Source organism: Prinia subflava, chromosome 9, assembly GCF_021018805.1.
Source record: "Prinia subflava isolate CZ2003 ecotype Zambia chromosome 9, Cam_Psub_1.2, whole genome shotgun sequence".
In the NCBI taxonomy this organism is placed as follows: Eukaryota; Metazoa; Chordata; class Aves; order Passeriformes; family Cisticolidae; genus Prinia; species Prinia subflava.
In genome coordinates, this window is record NC_086255.1 from 34776336 (window position 1) to 34795951 (window position 19616).

At 42.6% G+C, this 19616-nt stretch overlaps 1 protein-coding gene across 2 annotated transcripts in view; it reads left to right on the forward strand.

Annotated features, from left to right (window-relative positions):
- Positions 1-19616, forward strand: part of CTNNA3 (catenin alpha 3) — a 419849-nt gene that overhangs the window by 348127 nt on the left and 52106 nt on the right. For both annotated transcript variants that reach the window (XM_063406388.1, XM_063406390.1), the window contains 2 exons: positions 9137-9229; positions 16605-16786. In XM_063406388.1, coding sequence (XP_063262458.1) covers positions 9137-9229; positions 16605-16786 — 275 coding nt within the window. The remainder of the gene's footprint in view (positions 1-9136; positions 9230-16604; positions 16787-19616) is intronic.

The window sequence follows — 19616 nt, forward strand, 5'->3', positions numbered from 1 at the left end:
AGGAGTGTGATGCTGCTGCATCCTCTTTAGCCTGTGCTCCACTGTAATTCCTAGTGCCTTTCTAGCCAGTATGCATCATGAGTGTTTTTCTCTTGGCATTAAAAAAAAGGTCCCTGTATTCTGTTCTTGTAAGAAAGACTTTTTAAAATCTGTTGCCATGGGACAAAAATATTTCTGTCAGTGCCAGATACTGATTAAATTTAGGCTCCTTATGGTTAATTTGTGTTTAGATTCATTAGTTCTTGCTGTTCAATTACTGTTCAAGTCAGATAATATTGGAGATGTCTGAAAGACTAATTTCAGCCCATGCAACCAAGCAAGGTTTTACTGAGTTACGATTGGTCACCATTATTCAGCTTTGTAGGTACCTTAGTTAAAAATGAGAGAAATAGGAGTTTATGTCCCAACATGAGCAGTGAGAACCTCCAAAATGCCCTCATTGTTTAAGCAAGTGCACTCTGATTTATTGCAGCTACACTAGCCAGAGCATTAGAAATTGTGACCTGTGAGAAAAACACCAAATGTGTCGGTCCTAATTAGCCCAGGGAGCAGACGATCAAAGGGGAGAGAAGGGAAGATGAGATAGCTGTTTCCATTGATGTAAAATGCTGTTGCACAAGACTGGAGAAAATGTGTTACATATTCATAATAGGTTACAAAGAGGATAAACTCTGACTAGAAGGGGAAGATTCAGTTTGGACATGAAGAAAACCAAATTTCATACCTAAGATTTTGGTCAATTCTGATACATATTAAGGCTCCCGTGTTTGACTTTGTGTCAGTCTGTTAGCAGATGACAGAGTTGTGTTGAGTCTCTCCTGTTTCACTGGGCAGAGGAGGCTGTCAAGGCTGCATATTGTGAAAAAATGTGCAAAGCACTCATCTGAATAACTTTCTCATTTGATGTCTTAGAGGGGAATGTTCTGTACTGCCTTTCACGGAACTTGGTCACGAAACCTTCCCAGATGGAAGTATTCATTTCATGTACAAACAGGAATTTTATTATCTACAAAAATTCTTAGAAAATCTTATAATAAATAATTTTTTCAGCAGATAGACCTGAACTAGTGTTCTCTGAGGGGCAGTTGCAGGGGGTTGTGTGTGATTCCTCTTTGCTTGGAGAGCCTACTTGGTAATGAGAGCTCTCAGCCTCCCAAAGCAGAGTGAAATCAGTGGTTTGGGGCATGAGGGCTGGTTTGCACAGTGATGGCCTTAGTGGGTTCCTGAGTTCCACGACAGCTGGCACTGATCATTCTCTTGAACATCACTGCGTACTGAATGAGGGTGGGTGCATGTGTGTCCTGGGCATCTGAGGCCTCTTGATAATTAAAAGCAGGAGTGAAAGTGGTGGATTCATGGCTAGGGTGGTTTTATTTCCATTGTCTGAGTGTCTGGGAGGAGTAGCTGCTGAAGCAGAAATTGGTGCTTAACAATTGTCAAGTCCTGGGTGGGAATGTGTGGGAGGGATGGCAGCAGTGGTGCCTGTACTTTGGGAGGCAGGCTGTGCATTGCCGTGTGCATTTTTCAGTGAGGCAGGAGTTTGTGATGGACAGGCTTTACTCTGTGTGTCTTTCTAAAGATACCTGTTTTACTTGCAGCTCTGATAGTGCAGAGGGTCAGCTGAGACTGAAGAGTCTGGAGCCCGTGTTGAGGTTGTAGTTAATAATTTCATCTACTCCAGTTTAGGAAATGCACTTCTCATTGGCAGCCTTTTGCTGAGGAATATATTAATCTATCCAAGGGATTTTTTAGTGTGATCATTTAGCATAATTCATGTAACAGAACCAGATAGATTTGGCACGTTAGAAATCTTTGCTGAGGGGGCTACCATTGCTCAGGCTTTATTCATCTGATAAACCTACATTTCTTGTGGAATCCTGAATTGTCTCTTTTTGTCTCTTGTTTCTTGTCCTTTCTGGTCTGTGAAATGTTTTTAACACTGTCAAACTGAGATATTCACTGCACCTTTTTTACCTTTAATATATTGATTTATTCCAAAAGCAGTTTCTTCCTGCATTTCATCTGCCTGGAAACAATCGTCTTGTTTTGGCTTTGGGATATACTCTCCTCCACACAAAAGGGAGGTTTCTGGAGAGGAGAGGGAGATTCTGCAGGAAGGCAGACTCTCATTTCAGCCCTGGTTCTCAGCAGTGGATGTATCTGGCCACACCTCACCCTGGCGCTGCCATCCAGGTGGAACGGGCTGACAGGAGGCTTCTAAAATCCACTGAGGAAAATGCAATTCTGGCACCTAGGAAGCAGGAGCTGCAAACAAACCAAGCTGGGGCTGCCTGACTTGGGTGCAGAGCTGCTGAAAGGGACCTTGGGCTCTGGGCACAAAGAACACCGGGCAGGAGCCAGTCGTGTTCCTTGGCAGCAACACCCAGCGTCCTGGTGAGGTGTGTGAGGAGCTTTCCCAGGGACAGGCAGGCCCCAGGGACAGGCAGGCCATGGCACTCCAGGACTGACAGAGGGTGAGCAGCCTCTGCTTGGCCTTTATTAAAAATGGGCACCGTTACGAATTTTTGCAGAGGCAAAATGCAGAGCACCTCTCTGGTTGCCTTTGAGGTTAGCCTGGCCAACAGTAAGGATGTTTTGGGTTATCTGGAATAAATACAGTTAAGAGAGAGAAAACAAGGTCTGATCTCTTGTCGTTTTCAAATGGTGAGGTGATGTTTAGAAATCTGTTTCAAATACAGCTATAAGCTGCTCATATACAAGGCCACATATAATTTGCTTTATGAATATTACTACCAAAAGTACAATGGTTTAATTCATTTTTCACAATCCATTTTTTAACAGCTTAGCAAGTATTTTCATTATAAATGAAATGTCTTAATTAGCTTCCCACTAGATGGAGCAAATGTATGTCAACCCAGCAGAGGAAAGGGGGAATACTTTTTAAATAGCTGAAGAACAAATAGCTTGTATTAAAACCTACTGTTCTATTCTTGTTAATTATTAGTTTTCTGAGTTTAAAATGGAAGCTTATAAGCCATATGGTGATTTTTCCTACTTAATAAACATAAGCAAAGGCTGTGTTTGTTATGTTTTGCATAAAACTGTGTATCAGTTGTCATGGTTCTTGTGTAATCAGAGCAGGGGCTTGGGTTACAGCAGAGTTGTGTGATTGTAATACCTGCATTTGATCATATTTTGTTCTTAGGGATTTGAAATTCTCTTTTAAAAGTTATGCCCAAAAAAGTGCATCCTTGAGATAAAATAACTGCAGAAAAAGTAAGGAAACTTCCAGGTTCCTAAGTGAGTCCTCAGGTAATCTGGTGAAGGATTTGCACCCCTGAAATGTTAGCTTCTTTTCTGGTCATGCTGTTGGTTTCATAAAGCTGTTACCTTTTTTATAAATGTTACCCTGCTGGTATCATTGGACCCTTTCAGCTGCAATATCATTCCTAGATGGGATTTTCAGGCAGCTGAAATTCCCCCCAACTTTTTACAGTTCAAGATGTGTTCAGAGCTTTTATGCAGCATAACTAGGTCAGTATTTCCAGGAGTAAATCTCTCTCTGAATTGCTGTAGGCATTGTGTGAGTGTGGCATACATGCAAAGTATTGTCGGGGAAAGGAAAGAGGGAGTAATGAGAACAGGGCTGAAATGCATGTTCCCAGCACAAAAAGTGGAGCTCAGGATGGAAGAGAGGTGCTGAAACGCACTGTGCCAATTCACTTAGCTGTGCCAGCTCCATAGTTTTTCTTTAAAAGGGTTTTCAGAGGGCAGTGCTCAGTTTTTGCTTTAAGCTCCTCAGTCCAGGTCTCCCCTGTCTCCTGGCTGGTTGTTGAGAGGACTGTTATCCCAGTGTGTGCCCAGTGAGCCCTGGAGGCACAGGAATGGTCACCTGGAATCAGGCAATTGATCTGCCTTGCTGTCTCTAATGGTGATTAATTTTAACTCTTTTGGTCTTAATCTCCTGGAGCAGAATTTATAAAATGACTTGTGAAATGAGCAAACAAAACCTCCAAGGATCCAGTAACAGCAAGGCAATTTTTGCCCCAAACTGTAGGTTCACAGCATTTCTTACTCTGAATAGGCTTTGGAGTAAGAAAGTAGAGATTTAACACCTCTACTCTTTATCCTATAACAACTTTTATTATTGAAAATAGTTTCATCTTCCAGTGTCAAAGGTTATCCTTGTAATGAAATTCTTTGTTCTTCACCAAAGTTTATATTTTCATTGATCTTAACAGGAATTACAACTTTAATAGATAAAAAAGTACTTTGTCACTAACAGAATTTTCTCTGTTAGTGTGAAGAAATGTTTCATACCAGCATTTGAAAATGCAAATGTGTGCGGGCTATGGCAGGATAATGATTTTACTATTGTTTGATGACAAATTCCTTGCCAGTGCTTGGTGACAATACTGCTATCAGAGACAGAATTCTGCTCTCTGGCTTAATTAATCATTTGTTGTTTTTTGTTAACAATATCCCCAAAGACGTGGTATGCTGAAGATACCATTTTAAGGGAACTGCCAAGAATAGATTTCAAGAATAGACACGTGATCATCTTTAACTGAGGGGATGGTATTTGCCATTGAGATGTCACAATATTGACTGATTAAGAAAGCAGTATTTTAGTTTGACCTTTATGATGTGGGGTTTATTGTGCTCAACACTCAACTGCTTTTAGCAAAAACATAAGTACTTTAAATGACTAGATAGGAACAATTATGTGAGGCTCTTACTCAGCTAGGCAGAAAAGATAAACAATGCTTGCAGTTCCCTGTTCTCTTTCTAGTGCATCAAAACTCTTGCTTTGGCCGTGTGTCATCTGGCAGAATTAAGTGTGAGATACAATGGTGGTGTTGTGACTAATACACAAAAATATCACTCAGTGGCTAAATATTTGCAGAGCATGATATTTTGCATTTGTGAATTTGTGACACAGGTACCGTTGTTAGCGTAGGAAAACATATAACCACACAGAGGCGGTCATATGCGGTTCTTTATTCCAGCGCGCGGGACACAGGGGTGATGATACACCCAAATCTGATGTCCGAAGGATACAGAGTCGATTCGTGATTTTTATAGTTTAAATTATACACATGTTAACTAACCCCCACCCCTAGATACTGATTATCCTATTCCTTAGTTACTATCTTAAATCATACCTACGCTTCTACCCTGATCTACACTTGATTTGGTTAAAACAATAGCATGGAGCTGTTTACAGAAGCTGACGCTTGTTCCCAGCTAGCTGCGTCAAGTTCCAGTTGTACGTTCTCTACTTTCTTCCCCCTACACATTACTCAATCCAGAAATTATATTTTTTAACCCTCCACCAACACCGTGGTTTGTTACACTGAGTGACGTGCAGCCTGACAGGATGCAGGGTTCAAAATCTGGGTGCTAGGAAATGTCCACTGTAAAGCCATTGTGTGCTCACTGAAGGACATAATAGACAAACTCTGATCCTCCTGGAGGCATGCAGGCATTTCTGCTGCTGCTCTGGGATTTACATAGCACAAATAACTGCATTTGCAGCAGCAAAATAAAGACATCGCTCATCAGCCTAGCTCCTGTTGAGGTGTTAGTCTGCTCTGCATTTCAGTGTTGATCTCTGGAAAAGAATGACTGATGGGGCTGTTGAAACCAAGATAAGATAAAGCATAAGAGCATGATATAATGACAGTGTGCAGGTCAGCATTTAATTGAATGTTAGATAAGAGGAGATAGCTTCCTTTCACACCATGATGCCTGTTGTCCATTTACATTGTGTATCTTGAGATTTTGGACCTGGCTCTGCATTGTGTTCTAGCAGCTGAGACCCCTTATTGGCAGGATTGATGGTTCCATGGGTTGTATGTGACCTGTACAAGCAAATGATACAGATAAAGTTCTTTGGATAATCACTGCTGAGGAGGGTTTGCATAGAAAAACTGCGTTGCAGAAGATGCTGTGAGACTTAGTCAAACAACTTGTTCTGCAAAGCTTGGATTAAAAACCAGGTAAACCAAAAAGCCCATTTCCAACCAGTTCAGAAAAACTGGCAGAGCTCTAAAGACTAGGGCCAGACCTTGGTTTTATTAATTATTCTCTTTAAAATCCTTGTAGGAAAGCAAATTAAAAGGTTTGTCATCAGAGAGTGGTTTTCATTTCATAGATGAAAAGGTGATTCATATCCTGAAATCACCTGGGTGCAGTAGTAATGTCTTGCTGTTGTGGCCTGGAGTTTAGTACCAGCAAGGTGTCAAATTCATCAATATTAGGCTTTGCTATAAATACGCTTTGAGTCCTCAGCGTGAGTCTTCAGCAGCAAGCCCACTGGGGATGCAGATTTATTACAATCACTGAAATGTGAAAAGGAGTACCTGCTACTTGTGTAGGCTGTCAGGCACAGTAATGGAATCACAGCCCAGAATGGATGTGTAGGAATAGCCTGAGTGCCTTGTTGCCAGACCAGCCAGGGCTTTTCACACAGGAGCGGAGTTTCTCACGGCTGGAGCAGGCGTCCTGTGCGCCCCGTGCCTCGCTCCCCCTGCCAGCTGCTCCATCACCTTCCTGTGGTGTAAGCTGCTCAGGCTTCATCTTGGAATGAGTTTCTCCCCTCCTCCAGCACTTCTAGGGCAGAGTATTCAAGAGTTCTGCTCCGGTGGCTGCTGGACACCTTATTTTCCTCTGTTTGAATTTGTTTCTAAACTCTGTTTACCACTGTGTTACACACGAGTCTGTAGGTTATTGCTGACTGCAGCCTCGTGCTTCATTTTCCCGCTCAGCATTCTTCCTTAGATTTACTGGAAATTCCATCCTTTGTGTCTCACAGTGAATTTGCCATTTATGGCTTGTATTCATTGTGTCACCGACTGCAGTACTCAGATCTCTCCCTCTTGTGTCACTTGCAGTTCTAAGATGCCTGTTACGAGTCTTACACAGTTCCTTCAGCTTCCTTCCATGGCTCTCACCCCAGTCCTCCAGCTGTGCTGTGGGCACAGTTTCTGTTTATTGATGCTAGCACGAGGTTTTGTGTTGCAAGCCCTCATGTTCATCCCAGTTTCGTATCACTGGAATTCTACAAGTTTCTCTTGATGGCCCTAAAATAACCACTCTGTAAATTTATACAGTTTGTTGTGGGGTAACAATGGTATAAAGCTCTTAAACACTTTACCAGAAATTCACCAGCATATAACGTGACTGTCTTAAAGTTATTAACCATTCTACCGGGTCACAGCATTTTGAATTCCATGTTTTCTACAAGAAAGAAAGTGTGGGATTCCCAAGTACCTGCTCACCCATGGTGGATTCCCAAGTACCTGCTCACCCAGGAAGGAACGGTGCTCTGCTGCCATGAATCCAGCTTTATGATGACTGGGGAAATGAATTCCAAACTAATTTTATCGAAGCCTAAGAATTGCAATGTGGTTTTTAAAATTATATTAATAACCCCAGTATTGTTTAAAAGGAAAATTATTTCTTTTTTTCTGTAAACTTAATCAAGGCTCTTACCTGCCTGAGGGAGTCAGTGTAATCCTGAGAAGCTGAAGTTACTGTTCTAATATCATTTGTGTTATCGGTCCTCTAAGTTTCAATTAAAGTTACTTTGTGATAGTTTTTTTTATGGTGGGGATATCCACCACCACCAGAATTTCATTTTGCTTTCACGCTGCAGCTTTTTCCAAGAACTTTGTATGGTAACAGCCGTTGGCTACTGTGGAGTTCTTACTAGGTCTAATTCCAGTATTAAAACTGAGACTTCATCACAATATTAGTATTTGCCTGAAAATAAAATATTCTTTCCCCCCACTTTGGCAGTGTAGCATTATGCTTACCTTTGTCCCAAAAATTGTTTACCTGTTTTCTTGAGGAAATTTAGGTGTATTTATCGCCCCCAGCATTCTATTTCTGCCAACTTGTGCACCAACACTGAGTTCTTTGTTGCAGTGTTGTCTCATAGAAATGATGATTTCCTCATGAGTGAAATGGTGTGTGTGCTGCTGAAGCAGCAGTGCTGTTTGAGCCCTGTTTCAGGCTGCTGCTGAGCTCTGTGGTTTATGGCCACCCTCTGGCCAGGGAGGTTCTTTCTCAAAGGACACAAATGCACACAGGTGGGTATATGCAGGTTAATGCAGTGCCATTACCGTGCTGTGGACCCAGAAATAAAATGACAGAACCCTGCAGCGTCCCTCTCAACAGATCTTCTTTGTATGTGCCTTGACAGTAAAAACGTGAAGGTGAGAATATACAGCAATTCTGGATTAAAAACATTATATTTGACTTGATTGAAAATGGGGTAAAAGTAATGGCTGGGTTTCTTTCTGCTGTCTTCTACTGAGGTTATCTGATAGTCCCGGTCTTGTCCTGTTTCTCTTGGAATGTCGGGCTTTTGGGAGACTCAGAACATGAGGATTTCCGTCTAATTGGAACTCTAGATATCAAGGTGGTGGTAGATCTGTCATGAGCTTTGTACAGCTTGGTTCTATGTATTTTTGTTTCTTAAAAATGTGAATTTACTTGATAAAGGAAAATTTCTTGATATTGCCCTATTGCATTGGCAGAACCAGTATTATTTTTTAAGTGGTTCGTAATCCCTAAAACCTTGTATGCTTCGCTGTGCAGTGTTTTGCTGATAGAAGAAACTTGCTTTAAATGTTTTATTTAGTGTTCTTTATAAAGGATGTGTTCACTGTGGGTTTTTTGCTATGTTATTTATGATAAAATTCAGAACTTTTGCATGAAACCCCCTTTCTTTTAAAAATTTTTTGGCAAAAGGGAAGCGGTAAATAAATCTGAAGACCCGGATTGTATAGAAATTTCTTGTTGTGAATTTAACAGAATCACAAAACCAACTGGCAGTGGATGTGACTAAAAGGAGCAGACAGTGGCATATGAAATAATGCCATGTATAAAAATAGCAAATTAAGGACACTTATTTTTTCTGGTAGTGCAGGAACTCGTGCTGCTTAATGGCCCTGGTAAGTGACACATTCCCAATCCGTTCCTGTCGTGTGGAGGTTTCTCCTTAGCCCCTTTGCTGCAGCAGCAGCGCCCACCACAGCAGCTGACCACAGGGGTCAGGAACGGCTGGAGCCTTGTCAGACCTTCCCTTAGGCCAGCCAGGGTGTGTTTGGCATGAGCAGCCAGCTCCCCAGTGTGCAGGGAGTGACTCTTTGCTGCCTTTCCGCAGACGGCCGAGGAGCTGCAGGACGTGTCTGACCTGGAGGACGAGCACGACGCGCGCAGCCGCACCAGCGTGCACACCGAGGGGAGGACGGACCGGGTACGTGTGAGCGGGCACGCAGGAGCCGCGGGCACGCGGGAGCCGCGGGCACGCGGGAGCCGCGGGCACGCAGGAGCCGCGGGCACGCAGGAGCCGCGGGCACGCAGGAGCCGCGGGCACGCAGGAGCCGCGGGCACGCAGGAGCCGCGGGCACGGTTCTCTCTGGGGTCTCTCACTGCCAAAACTCCCGTAGCAGTCTGTAGGCACTTACTATCAAAATAGAGTAAGAAAAGATCCACTAAAGCTTTCAAAGATCACATTTTTGTGCATGGTCTTGTACTTCTCAGCTAAACCAGAGTACTTCTTTAAGGGAATGCTACTCTTTGGAAAGAAAGAAAACCATGAGTAGCACATACTTGAGAGGGCACAAACCAAGAAGTAGATGCTGAAGACAGTGGCAGGTAGGGAGCTGTCAGCAGAGGCACAGGTTGGTGCTGTGGGGAGATGTCCCTGGGGTGTGCTTCTCCTTGTGAGGTGGAAGGGACTATTACACACTGTGGTTAATACAGCCAAACCCCCCAGTGCTTTAACATTATAGTATGGACATTTCTTTTTCTTCCATTTCCCCTTAAAATAATACAGTTACTGTAAGTGCTCCTTTTTGTGGCATCTAGATAGAGGTCACGGCTTAAAGCCTGATTCTATAGTTTAGAAACAATTTTCCTAGATTTCAGGTCCTGCTATTGGGGCCATAAATGGCACATTACCCCCAACAGCAATAGAAAATGATAGCTTTGACTGAATTGTGTACGTATGCACTCAGCCTAAAGTACCATATTGACAGACACCTGCACATATTTTTTTAAAAGATATCTTAACAAATCTACCAGCCTCAAACAAGAGCAGTGATCTAAGGCCTCTTTGTTTGGAGTGCTGTTTGATATTGGTATTTGAAGATTTATACCCAGAAGCTGTTTGGCAATGTGAGGAGTCCAGGTAGGGCAGGTAGATGTTCAGGTTTGGGCAGTGTGTGGTTCTGTGTGGTGCAGCAGCTGTGTGTCCTGTTGGGAGGCTGTTGTGTGCAGTGTTGACACCAGGAATGACTGTTCCAGAAGTGCTTTGGCAAGATTGCAGAGCAGCCTTTTTTCCATCCTTGAGTTCTTTCTCTTGGGCATTTCAGCTGTAATAATTCAGTTTTATTTATACATGTCTGGCTCCATGTTCATGCTGCACAGGAACACTCTTGATTCCTCTTGCTTTGTCAAGAGTGTTGTAATTTCTTGGATGTCACATCTCTCACCGCTCCAGCGGGGAACTGCTGCCTTTTTTCTCCCTTTTTTTATCACAACATATAAAACCAGATGTGATGCTTGTAACAAAGGCTACATCTTAACTAGAAAATCCTGTTTCCCTTATGGATGGAAAAGTCATGTATTATTAATCACAACCTCAGACTTTATCTCCATAAAGAGAGAGAGTAGAGGTTAGTGGTGACATAGTAGGCCTGAGATTTGACCTCGTATTTATCTTCCTGACTCATCTTGAAAATGTTACTTCATTGATCTCTTCCCTCAGATAATTCCCTGTTTCTGAGATGAATATGATAGTGCCTCTGGCACCATCCCAGGCTGGGGGATACAGGTCAGCTTGGGCAATGTGCTGTGAGATCTCTGGGTATTTAAACTGTGTAAAAATACTGATGATTATTTGTAGGGTGATTTTACATCCTTGAAGAAGAAATTCCTTAGGATCAAACCCTTAGCTGCTATAAAAACAGGTACTGCTTGTGGATCCAAGGGCTAGTGCAGTTTTTCCCAGCTGAAAGTTGGCTCTTCCCCTGGTGGTTGTGTGTAATTTGTGGGGGTTTATCACAAACTAATTCCTGCTGTCATGAGCAGTGCAGTTCCACTGAGGGGGGCAGCGCCGTGTTACCGTGGCATTCCGTGTTGAGCAGCAGGGTGAGTAACATTTTGCCCAGTTCATTTTCAGCTTAGAAGACAGTGTACATGTTAATGATCAGGAAAAATTATTTTAAGTGTTTGACGTTACTAAATTAGTGATGAGAACATCTTAGCTTAATTTCAAAGTTGCTGCTGCAGGTTAAGGTCATCATATTGAGGGAGAGGCAGAATGTTTTACCTCACAGCTTAATCCACTTAGGGGTGCCAAGAGCAGAACTCCTTCAGGCAGCCACACACCCACATTTTTTTTTCTCAGAGTTCTCCAGACAGTGTTGTGGATGTGTGGACAAAACTGTGTGAGGTTAAGATCATTTTTTATACACTTCTGTTGCACACTGTGTTTGTGCAACAATTCTGGGCAGATAAAAAGTTGATTCAGTATGTTCCATGAATGAGAAAATCCAGGCAAAGTTATTTCACTGTTTTATTTGTATTGCAAAAATACAAATACAGTGATCAATTATATAGCTTTAAAAATCTAAGAATATATAGCTCTATCTTTAAGAAGAGAGTAAATAAAATCTCTAAGAAGAGAGTAAATAAAATAGTAAAGACCAAGAAGAACGGTTCATACTTGCATGAAAAAAGTAGTTAAAATGGAAGTTGGGTGTGCCATCAGATTAATTAGCGATTTTTATTCAAGTAGCAAATATTGTACATCTAAGTTCCTACATGAAATGAAATGCTGATGTAGATTAACAGGAAGCCTGTACTATTTTGTTAATAAGAAAGCCAATTTTGGAATATTTTTTACTTTAATTTTTATCAAAGCCCTACACAAGCATGAAATACTGATAAGAATTCAAGCATAATGAAAATAACTATTGTAATTTTGAGTAGGTTCTATGACACTTGATACATAGTAAAAGATTCCCTGTCGAGAGTGATGATCTGTCAAAAGCATTTCATTTTCTTGCCAATTTTTAACCCAATTTCCGTAAAGGGAGGAGATTAAGTTACTGAAATACTTCAGGTTACAGCAGTATATTACATACGTCTACAAAGCAGAGAACCTCAAGAGCTCAGCTAATCCAGCCGTTTGGCCCAGGGCAGAATAAATACGCTTCTGCTTGACACACACATTTGTATGAACAATTGTGTTGCTCTCTCTACCTAGCTCATTACTGGAATTGATGGTTTATTGCAAAGTTACTGTCCTTACACCTCGTATGTTAGCACTCATCTGCAGTGGACACAGAGCGTGTGAGGTTCCATTCTGTACGTATTTTTTTTTAATGTATTTGTACATCCTTTTTCCATGGCCTGTCTCTTTTGGAGACTGCAGGTTGAATAACTCCAATAACCTTGTTTTACTCTTCAAGGTAGCGTTTCCCTTTTAGTCTCTCTCCCCTCTGGGTGCTCTGCAGCTGGTTAATGAATTCTTGAATTTTGTGTCCAGACTCTGTATTGCCCAATGTGTGAAGCCAGCTGTGATGTCAGCAGCAGACATGTGAGGTTTGCACTATTTCCTGCTGTGTGCATGGTTCAGAGGGAGTTTCTGTATGAGGTGTGCCTTTCTGCCGAGAGCACAGCCTTGCATCAGCTGCAGATGCCCGCCCAGCCAGCTGCCATGGCTTCTGTGTCTCAGTCCTGGGGGTGTGCTGTGGTTTTCCCGAGGGTGAGCTGTCCTTGTCTCGGCTGTGGTACAGCCCGTGCTGTTTCCAAGTCAGCTCTAGGTTCACGTGGAGCTCTACACCAGCCTCTCCTTCCAGGTGAGTGTTGGTGTGTGCTCCTGTCAGCGAGGAAACACGGACTGATGCCAGCGCCAGGGCAGCCCCCTCACAGCTGCTCCTGACGGACCCTCGGCTTGGAGTGTGTTCTTGGGAAGGGCTCTGCAAGCAGTTTGCTAAGCAATATTACATCCCCCACTGGAGATTGCACCCAGACCTTATCTCTCCAGGTTATTTGTAAGGATGACACGAGAGCCAGGGGCAAAGCTCTGGTGAAGCCCAGATTTCGGACGTGATGCTTTTTTATCTATAGCCTAGGGCCTCAGGACAAAGAGAAATTACATTTAATATGCCACAGTTGCATCGTCTAAGCCGACCTTCTTAGTGAAGACTGATGCAAAAATGGCTTTGTTTGCCATCTCCCAATAGTTTTACCTCTTTATCCAGTTTATCCAATTACATTGTATCTAAAAATACAGCGGAACTGGCATGGCAGAACAAATGAGGCACTCTCTGAAGTTGTTTAAGGCATGCTGCACTTCAGCAGCCTTGCTGCAATTCTTGAAGCTGGGAGAAGGCAGCTGGTGACAGCAGGTAGTAAAGTATCGAAAAAAACACAGCTTCTGCCCACTGTCAGCATCACACACCACACAGTTCATCTCTGGGGGCCTTATTCACTCAGCTGTGAGTTCTAAATGCCCAGCATCATCCCCGTCACCTCCTTATCCAAACTCACAAAGTTCCCTCAGTAGGAAAAGTAGTAGTAAAAGGTAGTGGTCACGTCTTACTCATTTTAGCAGAATCCCTTTTGACTTGGTGGTGTCTCTGTGAATTCACTGATGAACATTCTGGCACTCAAACAGAGCCAGGCTCAGGGAATGATTTGGCTTGGAAGAGACCTCAAAGATCATCTAGTTCCATGGCAGGGATGCCACTCACTCATGCTCAGGGCACATAAAATACACATGTGTATTTTGTGACAGTGGTCTGCAAAGTTTGTTCAAGAAAAAAACAGGTAAAGGTCATGATTGGAACTGTTGTGAAACAGTGTAATTAAAATATATTTCTGTACCTGGAGTGGTTCGCAGGATCCTGTTCTTTATCACCAAATGTTCAGCTAACTGCAGGAGGAGAGCAGGAACAGACCAGAGGGCTGAGGCTGCTTAGGCTCTGGTGGAACGAAAACCTCAGCGCTCAAGACAAAGTAGGGACATGAATCCGTTCTGCTGGGATCTCTACCATTATCTTATAATTACACTGTGTGAGGAGCAGGTTCTTGCTTGTGTTCTTGCTTGTAAAAGCTCTCAGAAGTTTCTCGTGTGCTCATTTGGGAAACTGGGATTTGTTTCCTTGTAACCTACAAAATTGCAGAAAAACAGCATTTTCCTCTTTTCTTCTCTGTAGTTATGTGACATCTTGCAGCCTACAAAGCTGGAAGTGTTAAATAATTTTCAAGGGAGATTCTTTGATTTTTCTTTAACCTGTTGTGCTACTTTCTGTTGCCTTTCTTCCCTTCCTGGTCCCTGTAAGTGGTAAGAATGGTGCTGGTGTGGATCTGGCCAGTCATTTGGCTTTAGGGGTCAGGAAAGGAAAAAATGTATGTCAGACTGAGATTTTAAGAGCATAATCAAACTTTATGTGAAAGGCAAACCCTTGGAGAGCAGCTGGAGACAAAGGCCAAAGGGCCAGTTCTTAGGGTTGAGATGTCAGTGGCCAGGAATGTACCAGGGAGAGAGGAGTCACAACCTTCACCATTCAGTTACCCCCCCTGTGTCTATACATGGCCTTAAGAGTTCAGTTTCTTTGATGGAGAACTGAGTGAAACACGGAAAGGTAATGAAAGGAAACACCAGTCTCACAGGAAAGTCAGGTTGCAAATGGGACAATCTAAATAACACAAACTCCAGTGCTGGACACTCCAGCTACCAGGGACAAACAGCCTTCAGAAAAGTTAAGCCAGGGAAATTTAAGAAAAAAATCGATACCTTTTTTTTTTTTTGATAGAAGGAAGGAAATATCACAGATATAACTTCTTCTCTCACCTAGTCCTAACTCTGTTATCTGCTACTGCAATAATAACATTTCTGAGAAATACTGAAAAAAATAATTTTCTCCCACTGGGCAAAATAAACCTGCAGTCATGTAATAGTCATTCAATTTAGATCTTTATTTCACAATTACTGTTATGTTGCCTATTTCGGTACAAAGTTAAATCTGTCCTTAAAAGGCTCTGTATAGAATTGCTTTATTTTGCTGGACATGGTTTTAAAGCAGTATGAGGGAAAGGAAAAAAGACAAGGTCAGAATTACAATTTCCTTTGCCCTTTGTTCCAGTGGATAATGTCTCCTTCCACCTGAAGCTCATTATTGTTGGCAGATAGCAGGATGCTGTATGTCACAGTTCCCTCATTAAAATGTCATCTTTCTTGTGGTTTCAAGATCCAGGCCTGTGATCTTGAACTCAAAACAGTGTAGAAGCTGGGGGCTAGGAAATACCACAGACCTCCACCCATCAGCAGAAATGTATGAGATCCTGAAAGTTCTCTTCCCTCTGTAGACCACTTTGGGTTTTTTTAACAGCATGGGAGCAGTAGCCCCCGAATAGCTGCACTTTCTAATTCTGAGGCTGTAGGGTGATTCTGAGCACTCTAAGATGGTTCCTTCCACCCTTAACCATTCTGTGGTTCTGTGTGATTGTGTGACTGCAATTACAGGTACGTGCTGGGAAACCTGTAATTTTCAGTGATTCGTGTAAGTCAGAAAGCTAACCCTGTGACAGTGATTCCAGTGTAAATAAAATCTCTGAAAAGGCAGGCCTTGGAAAACATACACATTATGTATAGAACCAATTACTCATTTCATTAATTATAAACAATTCAGCCATGGCCTTAACTTCTCATTTTATTGGTGGTAGATAATGTTTTCCAAACAAGAATAAGTCACCAAGTGTTTGTTGTGTAATTACAGAGTAATGGCAGTGTGTTGATGCTTGCTGTGTGTGGTTGTGAGTTCCTGGTGGCCTGAAGGGAGGTGTGAGGTAAGAGCAGCACGGCAGCAGAGCCCCAGGGCCAGCGTGGGAGGGCAGGAGCTCGTGTGGCCGTGTGATGTTCCAGCAGTGGCTGCCTCCCGGCCTCCTTGTGGCACGGGAGGGGTCTCACGCAGGACTGCAGCAGGCTGCTCATGGTGCTCGTGAAGAACATTAGGCTAAAACATTTCTCTCACCACACTGCTTTTTCCGGAGCTTTTGATAATCTTACTCACATCCTGATTTTGTCTGACAGGTTCATCTATTTGTCTTCTGCAAAGACACAAGATGAGTATCTGAACAATTAAATCTTTTTCAGTTCCTAAAATGATAACATAGAACCTTCTCAGAAGAGAGAAGCATACCTGAGTGTTTCAGGACAATTAATCCTTCTCATTGATTATTTTGTACCTGCAGCACTACTGCATTTTGTAACTTTTACACGTATCATACTTAAAACTCCTTAGCCCTAAGAAACTGGAAAATTTATCAGTCATGTTTCATAAAGGCTCTTTGGAAAAATTTAATCTTCTTTCTCTCACTATGTTAAAATTAATGGTTTCAGGAACACCACTATCCCCATTACACTGAGATTATTTATTTGGCCCAACCCAGTGACAACATACAAATTTTGAAATTTAGAAGTGCTCAAACTTGAACATTTGGCTGAGGCTATAGTGTGTTTAAACTATGTCTTTATTAATGTGCAGTGGTTTTGTTTAAAAAAAAGAAAATACTCTTGACATAGGTGTTTTACAAATCAAATTATTCTGTTTTAGGCCAAGATGACTCAACTGCCAGAAGCGGAAAAGGAAAAGATAGCTGAGCAAGTGGCTGATTTCAAAAAAGTCAAGAGTAAGCTTGATGCAGAGATTGAAATCTGGGATGATACCAGCAATGACATAATTGTTCTGGCCAAGAGGATGTGTGTGATTATGATGGAGATGACTGACTTTACAAGGTAATTACATTAAAAAAAGTTATTTTGATACTTAGAAATGCTAGAAGCCATTGTCACACTGTTACAGCAGCAAATACAGAGTTTTTAATATCAGGTCAGGGTATCTGCAAAATGGAGTGGCTCAGCCAATGCAACACATCAGGTAGGAGCACTGAAGTGCTGGGGGATGTAATGTTTTGAGCTATGCTTATCCCAAGTTGTTTGCCTTTGTCCTCTCTTATTAACCTGTTGGTAGGGTTTTTGCACGTTTTAGCACTCTATTTCTGCTCTCAGTGAAAGGGAGAAAGTAACAATAACCTTGATTTTAAGCTGTAGATTGTCTCATCTGTTGTTCTGTGTACTGGTGTCATACTGTGCTGTCAAGCCTAACCCATGCTGTGCTGAGCCCACGTGTGGCAGTGCGCATTCAGACCCAGACATGTGTTATGTCCCATTATTGCTGCTGCTTCCATCAGAGCTCCTGTGCTGCTGGGTGTAGTGCAATAATGAAGAGAACCACAGCAGATAGCTCTCAAAGCTGGATTTCTTTCTGCTGCCAGGATGTGTTTGATGATGCTCTTAAAACAGGAAACAAGTTTAAGTGCAGGAGCTTTTTCTTGCATGCTCCAAATGAAACGTCGTGTAAATCTCCTCAAATTGATTATTACAAAGGGAGGTGGTGGTGGTGTCTGTCCTTCCTTTCCCTCCCTGCTCTAGTCAGCAGTAAAATAGCTGCTGACAGGTGAAGCCTTAACACACAGCCACTCTTGCAGGACACTTACTGCCTCATAAAATCAGTCCTTTGGTGCAAGACACAAAGAACAATCTCTTGTATCTTGTGGGTGTCAGTGAGCGGGGTTGCATCGAGCTGAACAAGCTGGGACAGGGCTGGGCTCTGGTGCAGGCTCTTTCTGGGAAAGGCAGCTGTTGCGTTTTGTCACACTGGCACTTTCCAAGTCCACCTGCGAGTGAGAGGGGGGTAAAGACCTGCATGGAGAAGTCTGTGATGTGTTATAAAGCTGGTTTTAAATATCTCCTTCAGTGAGAAGATTTGTTTCTTCTTTAATGATGCCACATGAAGTCTGGTAAAAGGAAGATTTGTATCTGAACAATAGGTGAACTCTCGTGGCTCTTCCTCTAATTGTTGCTTATCAAAGGTGTCAGATGTATGTGCTGAGAAACACAGCTAGCTCTGTGGAAATCTGGGAACAGATCATAGAATTGTTTAGGTTGGAAAAGATCCTTAAGGTCATTGAGTCCCTCCATTAACCCAGCAACACCATGTTCATTGACAAACTACATCCCAAAGGGCCATATCCACATGTTTTTGAACACTTCCAGGGATGGTAATTCCATCACTTCCCTGGACAGCCTGGTCCAGTGCTGGACTACCCTTTCCATGGAGAATTTTCCTTTATATCTAACACAAACCTCCCCTTGGTGTAACGTGAACCCATTCCCTCATCCTGTCCCTGTCCCCTGGGAGCAGAGCCGGACCCCCTGGCTGTCCCCTCCTGTCAGGAGCTGTGCAGAGCCAGAAGGTCCCTCCTGAGCCTCCTTTCCTCAAGGCTGAGCCCCTTTCCCAGCTCCCTGAGCTGCTCCAGATCCTTCCCAGCTCCTTTGCCCTTCTCTGGACACGCAGGGCAGGAATATTGCAGAATGCACAGCAAGCACCAGCTCACCTTAGGGTCTGAGCTCGCCACTCTGTAACTCCCAAGTTCTTGAACATGGAAGAAATAAAAGATACTGACATTTTGTATTTGTTACATCAGAAGCTACTCAGACAAATAGTAAATTTCTGTGTTTGAGTTGCTCGTTACATAAGCTGATTGCTGTTGTTCTCCATAAGGTATTACCTTGCATTCATTGTTTTTTAATCTCAATGAGTGGTTTTCAAAGTTTTGGCTTTTTTGCTCTGTCTTCTGTAGAAGTAATTAGCAAGAAATGGCCTAACTACTATAACAGTTTTAATAATATTTTAGTGGAAATACTCTAATTTCTCTCCCGATTGGCTAAAAATGTACAAGAAAGATCCCAGGGTTGTGTTTGGTTTGTTCTGGTTTTCCCCAAGCTTTATGTGTAAATGGAACACGATTTTTGTTTTCCATTGCAAAAGCAGACCTACAGTTAAAAAGATACTTGCCAATAAACATACCTAAGTCCCTTTTGCTCATGTAAGGGAATGTGTATCTAATTCAGGCAGTGCATTGGATCACAGCACTGGAACTTGTAATTCCCGTTGAGAGAGCAGCAAGGTCAATGGTTAAACATAAGGGGGCTCTGCTGTGAAGTTTTTGAGAATAGCTTTGCTGTTTGAGCCTTGAGCACCAGGGACAGTTCCTTCAGAGAACTGCAGGATGTCTCTGTGCAGGATTTTCACAACGCTTTGGTGATAGGAAGGATATCCCCAGGTAAGATGGGGACACCAGGCAGAGCTTGCTGCTGTGTCAGAGGTGATTCTGTAGATGCACACGGAGAGAGCAGTGCTGGTGATTGACCTGGTGGGTTGTTCCACAGCCCGTCCTGACGGCATGTATCCCATGGATTCGGGGTTCACAGAGCCTGTTGAAGGCTCTGGGACAGTCCCTCTCACTTTCCTGTGCTGTAAACTATAAATGAGAGTTACTAGGCTTTTACCCCTTACCCGTCTTGTTGGTTATTAGATTCCAAACGGGGCCATAGAAACACTTTCTTTATACAAAAGAGTGCAGTTCTCAGCAAACTGGTCAGAAAATGTCTCCTATTTGTTCTTTCTACTTGACATTTGTTCCTAAAATGGCATCAATATTAGAGTTAATAGAAATTTAGTGAAAAGAGCAAATCAAATCAACAAGACTAGAAAAGAATAAAT